General features: G+C 39.7%; 1 protein-coding gene across 2 annotated transcripts; it reads left to right on the top strand.

Moving 5' to 3' along the window:
- Positions 1 to 3,379: 3,379 nt before the first annotated feature.
- cfap20 (cilia and flagella associated protein 20) lies at positions 3,380 to 6,793 on the top strand. Of its 2 annotated transcripts, none has more exons than XM_066715814.1 (7): positions 3,380 to 3,534; positions 3,986 to 4,124; positions 4,827 to 4,906; positions 5,123 to 5,234; positions 5,471 to 5,659; positions 6,135 to 6,245; positions 6,616 to 6,793. In XM_066715814.1, exons 2-7 carry the CDS (start codon positions 4,041 to 4,043, stop codon positions 6,619 to 6,621), a joined length of 582 nt encoding a protein of 193 aa, XP_066571911.1. In that variant the 5' UTR covers positions 3,380 to 3,534; positions 3,986 to 4,040; the 3' UTR covers positions 6,622 to 6,793. The 2 variants fall into 2 exon arrangements, with proteins under 2 accessions (XP_066571911.1, XP_066571912.1); XM_066715815.1 differs by having other exon boundaries at positions 3,393 to 3,534; positions 3,847 to 4,124.
- The last annotated feature ends 243 nt before the right edge of the window (positions 6,794 to 7,036 follow it).

Below are 7,036 nucleotides of genomic sequence, written 5' to 3'. Positions count from 1 at the left end.
GGAAATAAGTGGTTTGACTGTATCATGCTTACGATTATCCATTACCTGGCTCAGATGTTGAGATCCAATTACTAGATAATATCTAAAAATAGAAAAACTGGATTGACACAGGAAAGACAATACCTCTAATCTGCAGTAAACCAAACATTACAATACCCTCAAGAACTCGTCTTTTCTCAACCGAAACCTTAAGCAAGGGTAATCAAATCTGAGGCTAATACACAAAACCGTATCTGTAAATAGCAGTGTCATTCTGGTTGCTGGATAAGGTTAGGTTATGAAAAAATGATATGTGCTAGTGTTCATTAGATTTTCTTTGATGGATACGCAATCATAGGATTGCCACAAGACATAACAATAAGCGTTCCACACTGCACTGCACCTCAGCTAATAAGCCTAGATATGAAGAGATTATCCACTGCATCTACAACATGGTGGTAATCAATACAAATTACTGCTCTGCAATGTGCAATAACCAAGTTTCCTTTGGAGTTTTTGTTCTATCAAATATCCGTACGAAAGTTATTATAAAATTACAGTATATAAAAGTAATAAATTTCCTAATTCTGAGATATTACAAAAACTATCAAGGGGCCACTTCAGATGTCACCGGGGGAATGAGAGTGTACAGATGGAATGCAATTCTGCTCTTTCTTTCCTTTCATGTTGTGCCGTAACCTTCTGAGATTGATGTATTTTATTTTTCCCAAAAAGACTGAAAAAGGGTAAAAGAAGCAAACTACAAATTTTAATTCATTTCCAGGGATATGTTTACAATGGATGATGCTCACATGCTGTATGTACAGTACTTTCATTACAGCTGGACATGATATAAGCCAACACATGTCACAGTTTATCCAAGTTTACTTAATCTGGGAGCATCCCAAGCTAATATACACTCACCTAAAGGATTATTAGGAACACCATACTAATACTGTGTTTGACCCCCTTTCGCCTTCAGAACTGCCTTAATTCTACGTGGCATTGATTCAACAAGGTGCTGAAAGCATTCTTTAGAAATGTTGGCCCATATTGATAGGAAAGCAACTTGCAGTTGATGGAGATTTGTGGGATGCACATCCAGGGCACGAAGCTCCCGTTCCACCACATCCCAAAGATGCTCTATTGGGTTGAGATCTGGTGACTGTGGGGGCCAGTTTAGTACAGTGAACTCATTGTCATGTTCAAGAAACCAATTTGAAATGATTCGACCTTTGTGACATGGTGCATTATCCTGCTGGAAGTAGCCATCAGAGGATGGGTACATGGTGGTCATAAAGGGATGGACATGGTCAGAAACAATGCTCAGGTAGGCCGTGGCATTTAAACGATGCCCAATTGGCACTAAGGGGCCTAAAGTGTGCCAAGAAAACATCCCCCACACCATTACACCACCACCACCAGCCTGCACAGTGGTAACAAGGCATGATGGATCCATGTTCTCATTCTGTTTACGCCAAATTCTGACTCTACCATCTGAATGTCTCAACAGAAATCGAGACTCATCAGACCAGGCAACATTTTTCCAGTCTTCAACTGTCCAATTTTGGTGAGCTTGTGCAAATTGTAGCCTCTTTTTCCTATTTGTAGTGGAGATGAGTGGTACCCGGTGGGGTCTTCTGCTGTTGTAGTCCATCCGCCTCAAGGTTGTACGTGTTGTGGCTTCACAAATGCTTTGCTGCATACCTCGGTTGTAACGAGTGGTTATTTCAGTCAAAGTTGCTCTTCTATCAGCTTGAATCAGTCGGCCCATTCTCCTCTGACCTCTAGCATCAACAAGGCATTTTCGCCCACAGGACTGCCGCATACTGGATGTTTTTCCCTTTTCACACCATTCTTTGTAAACCCTAGAAATGGTTGTGTGTGAAAATCCCAGTAACTGAGCAGATTGTGAAATACTCAGACCGGCCCGTCTGGCACCAACAACCATGCCACGCTCAAAATTGCTTAAATCACCTTTCTTTCCCATTCAGACATTCAGTTTGGAGTTCAGGAGATTGTCTTGACCAGGACCACACCCCTAAATGCATTGAAGCAACTGCCATGTGATTGATTGGTTAGATAATTGCATTAATGAGAAACTGAACCCTAATATATAACTGTTACTGCACCCTCCATTCCAGGTAATAAGAAAGGAGCGATTGACACATAATTCTTCTCCAACAAAGGTAACACAGTATGACTTCTAATGCTGGGAGCAGCAGACATGATATTATATCAGACCATAACCAGTATGTCATGATACTATGACAAGCAGGTGTATTATCTGAAGTTTTGCCACATAGATAATATCAAATACATTATTGTAAGTGGGCCATAGGTAACACATACGTGATTTTTGGCCAAGTGTTGATTTATTATTCCATTCGGCATGACTGGCTCATTGTAATGTTCCTGTGTAAAATACAGTTATCACTCCTTACTAAACATCAAGCAGGCATATTTAGGCATATTTCTGGTAGTTTATCGTTCCCAGAATTTCACCCAGCCTTTTCTTGAAGAAACCATGGTAGGTGGTTTAGGCAAATGTATATGGACAAAACATTCAGTAATTCAGAAACTTGATGATATAATGTTTCTATGTGTTGCTCTCCGTGTAAGATATCAAATATGAACTTCTCCTTTACCACTTCCATCTCTACAGTAGAGCCTAACTACAATCTAATTTCTCCTTTGCGTTTGTTTTCTCCTAGTAAAACTGTGACATGTCTCTCTGCACTGCATACAGAGAACTGACATGAGTAGTGGAGACCTCTCTCTGCAGCTTGTCTCATCTCTCACTTTTCTGTATAGATCTGCCTTTACAGCTGATGACAGGGAAAGATTTGCCTCTGCCAGCTCCTCACCCAGAACATTGAGAATAAAACTTCCTGTCAGCACTTCCTTCACTGTCTCCACACACAGACAGTACAGCTGCCTCAGTCTAACAATAACAATAACAATAACAATAACTACTCAATATCATCCTGCTCCGACTCCCTGTATAGGCATGCAGTGCCACATCGACATGGGAATAGCAGGCACTACTTTGCAGATATGCAGACATTGTACATACATGCCTAGAACACACATGTATACACCCAGGCTTCATTTGCATCATTCAGATTCTAAGGGGGATATGCTAGAGGAATGCAAATGAATCCCCCTCTGCTTTAGAACTTGCAGAAAGTTATTACTGCTAAATTCAAATACATTAAATAATAAAAATGCACATATAATTCAGACACTTAGCTGACATACTACAGAACAATATTTGAGCTTCATGTGGAAGGGTGATATTATAGGCAGGACTTGATCCAGCAGGCACCTCCCTTTTGCATATATTTGCGTTACGATGGCAACTATGATGTGACAACAGTGAGGAGTGCGGCGTTTCATAGCAACTCAAAAATACAAGCGCAGACAGCGGGCGTGCAGCTGCGGACTGCTCCTGCTGCAGGGATCCTCACAGAACACACCCGGACAGCTCCATTTACATTCATTTTCACCTTTTTCACACTAAAACTAATCGGGTTTGTTCTCCAGAAACAAAAGGTAATTTTGAAGATTATTTAAAAAAAGGGAATTCATGGGGATGGTGAATAGGTCTTTGCAGGGACACGTTTGCACACGTCATATAGCTAGTAGAATGTGAAAAGAATGTTTAGAAGTCGAAAGTGTGACTGAATGTTCTCTTTATAGGCCTGATTGGCGGCGAGACGGCATTGCATTGTGATTTAGGAGTCGAGTAGCTTTTCTTGCTTAACGTTACAGTTCAGCTGCACATTATGGACGGATTCCTGCCCCCCGGTGTCATAATGAAGTGGCGTTTTAAATGCATATCTGTCAATTGCCCTCTCTCGGCAGCGGAACGGAAAGCGCTGCGGCGGCGGGTTTGGCTGCCACACGGAGCACAAGTGCGCACGGAGCGGAAGGGGCGGCGGGGCTTTGAATCGGGGAGCTTTATTTCATGGTTGTCGCTGGTGTTGTTTGGATCCGACTACAGTGACGGTGTGGGAGAGAAGAGCAGTTTGGTAACAAGTCGGCGAAAGGAGAAGAAGATGTTTAAAAACACGTTCCAGAGTGGGTTCTTGTCCATTCTGTACAGCATCGGGAGCAAACCTCTTCAGATCTGGGATAAAAAGGTAAATTGTTGGGATACTGTAGTTAAGTTTGTGTTTTTGCACGCCAGCTATCGACATCTAATTGTAATTGGTTGCTTTTGAAATGTTGTTGGCACAGTAAATGACAGTAGCCTATTATGAGTATGATGATCTCGGCATATATTGAGTTAGTCAGCACTCATTAGCCTACTATAAATCACCCGAAAAATTAAGGGGATGATTAAGGAAAGACACCCTTTCAACCGTATGATATCCAGTACTTTACAGTGTTCAAGTTAGGTCTGACACATGAACTGTATTTGGCTCAGCAGGTGTGTTTTTCTAATGAAAGCTGGAGGGATGGGATGTGTGTCCCTCGGTATCTAAGCACCAACACATGTTAGTGATGCTGCGTTGCTAAGGAATCACCTGACCCACACACACTGCCATTGAATCAAAAATGATGGTGCACATAATGAAGGAAACAGATGTATTATTACCAAAACACACTAATATATCATAGCAACTGAAGACTTCACAGTTGAGATTAGTTTTAGGTATGCTTAGCAAAAAATGGTGGTGTCATCTAGAAGAATATTCTACTTAAAATATATTCTTCACCACCAGCTTCTCCTAATAGTGAAAATAAGCCTGGTTGTTCACTGGATCGATTCTCCAATACGATCTGTGTCGAGGGATAACAAGCCTTGGATCGGATCTAACTTCGATTCTTCCTTATTTTAGGTGAGAAATGGTCACATTAAACGGATAACGGACAACGACATTCAGTCACTGGTGTTGGAAGTGGAAGGCACTAATGTCAGGTAAGGAGGCACAATAATGGTTTATGTTTCATTGACTTGAAATGCAAAGAAACAAATCAACACGTATTGTTTCTTGGAGCTACTGCATTTGATATTTGACCTTTTTTGTTTAGTTTAAACTGCCAAAATGGAAGCATATTACTGTTCGGGTCATAGTTGTCTTCCTCAGTGTTAGAAGTCCATATTGAGTTAAACTACTATTTTTTGCATTTGCAGCACAACATATATAACATGTCCAGCTGATCCCAAGAAAACTTTGGGAATTAAACTTCCGTTTCTGGTTATGATCATCAAGAATTTAAAGAAGTATTTCACCTTTGAAGTCCAGGTAAGGTGAAAGTCCTGGTTACTGGCTCGGTCTCCTGGACACTTTGTATTCTTCTGCACAGTTGTACAAAGACAAAGCTGCTGTCTGTCAAAACAATGTGGAAGTAAATCGGCAACCCTGCTACAAAAAGAAAAAGCCGATTTTAATTTTTTTGGTAAAGTGTTTACGGGTGAACTTTTATTTAGTTCTTTTAGGGAAACGGTCTTCTGAAGTATTTGTCCTGCGTTTGTTTCTAGGTGTTAGATGACAAAAATGTCAGGCGGCGTTTTCGGGCAAGCAATTACCAGAGCACCACACGTGTGAAACCATTCATCTGCACCATGCCTATGAGGCTTGATGACGGCTGGAACCAGATTCAGTTCAATCTGTCGGATTTCACTCGTCGAGCCTACGGCACCAATTACATCGAGACGCTCCGAGTACAGGTGAGGGAAGACTGGCTCAAGACCAGATCAAATAGTTAGTGGAGTCGCTTAAATAAGTACCTTTACAGTTTGCGGACTGATATGAAGGCCCAGAGTACATCAAAACTTTGACTGAGTTGCAAATTCCTAACAGTACATGAATGGCAGGTTGTCCATCAATTGTCTAAGGAGGAATTCTCTATTAAACAGAACCTACTGTCAGTCATTGGTTTTTGAATTTGCAGCTGCTGGGTGCGATGGAAGTTTGATTTACCTGCAGACAGATTGTGTGTTGTTGGGAAAGGAAGGCTCTCACCACATCATAGCGTGTTTGATTTATTGAAATTAAAATTTGATGTGTGTCACTGTATTCTTTGGTTTCCTCATTCAGGAAAGACTTGAATTGAATTACAGTAAAGCTTACAGAACCTCTTCCTGGAGATGTCAGTTCAATCATTATGACTGAATGTTTTTTTCTTGTCATTTTGTTTTTTAGATTCATGCAAATTGCCGTATCCGAAGGGTATATTTCTCAGATAGACTGTATTCAGAAGATGAACTCCCAGCAGAATTTAAACTTTATCTACCTGTTCAGAATAAAGCAAAGGTAAGGCTTCAGATACAAAAATATTAATTGGGGAGGTGCCATTGTACTTTTGTTTTATGAATTTCTATCCCTTTTCTATTTGCTTATGAAGGAAGTTAGACATTGCTACCTTTTCTAAAAGCATGGGTCTTTCAAGTGCAGTATCATGGGAGGATATGATGAAATCACAAGTAAAATAATATATAAAATAATATAGGAATCCTTCAACAGTATTTTAAAATGTCATTGACAGCTGGTGTTGTATTCATTTATTTTAAACTAGTCTGTATTTTTTGATTTTATATTAACCTTTCAAAATAGTATGCATTACTGTTTATTAGCCATTAATTCTGCAGGCATATGACATCATTGTCCATTTCTTTCTTTGCAGCAGTAGGACCTATGCAGCAACGTGTCACTTCATTCCAGACTTTAATTTATCTTCAGATTAAGACCCCTACAATGATACAAGATGATGGTTTCGATTTCAAACTGTGATTGTCTCCGTTTTACCCTATGTATATCCTGTGCACAATAAAAGTTTTGTATATAAAAAAAACAACTAAAAATTGCTGTTTGTAGGTTTAAACATACAAATTAATCCAGTAACATTATAATTAACTTAACAGGGAAAAATACTTATTTTAATAGGTTTTATTTTGCTAAAACAGATGAGCTGAGAATTCATTAATGGAAAAACCCATTTGGTTGAAACAAAAGGCCTTGCAAACATTCACTTATTAATTTAAATAAGTTGTTTACTGTGCATTACATGTAAACTATCTCTATCTTTATTTGAAAAATTTCTCCAT

The sequence above is a fragment of the Amia ocellicauda genome, chromosome 10, assembly GCF_036373705.1.
Source record: "Amia ocellicauda isolate fAmiCal2 chromosome 10, fAmiCal2.hap1, whole genome shotgun sequence".
Lineage (NCBI taxonomy): Eukaryota > Metazoa > Chordata > Actinopteri > Amiiformes > Amiidae > Amia > Amia ocellicauda.
This window is presented reverse-complemented; position numbering and strand designations above follow the sequence as displayed.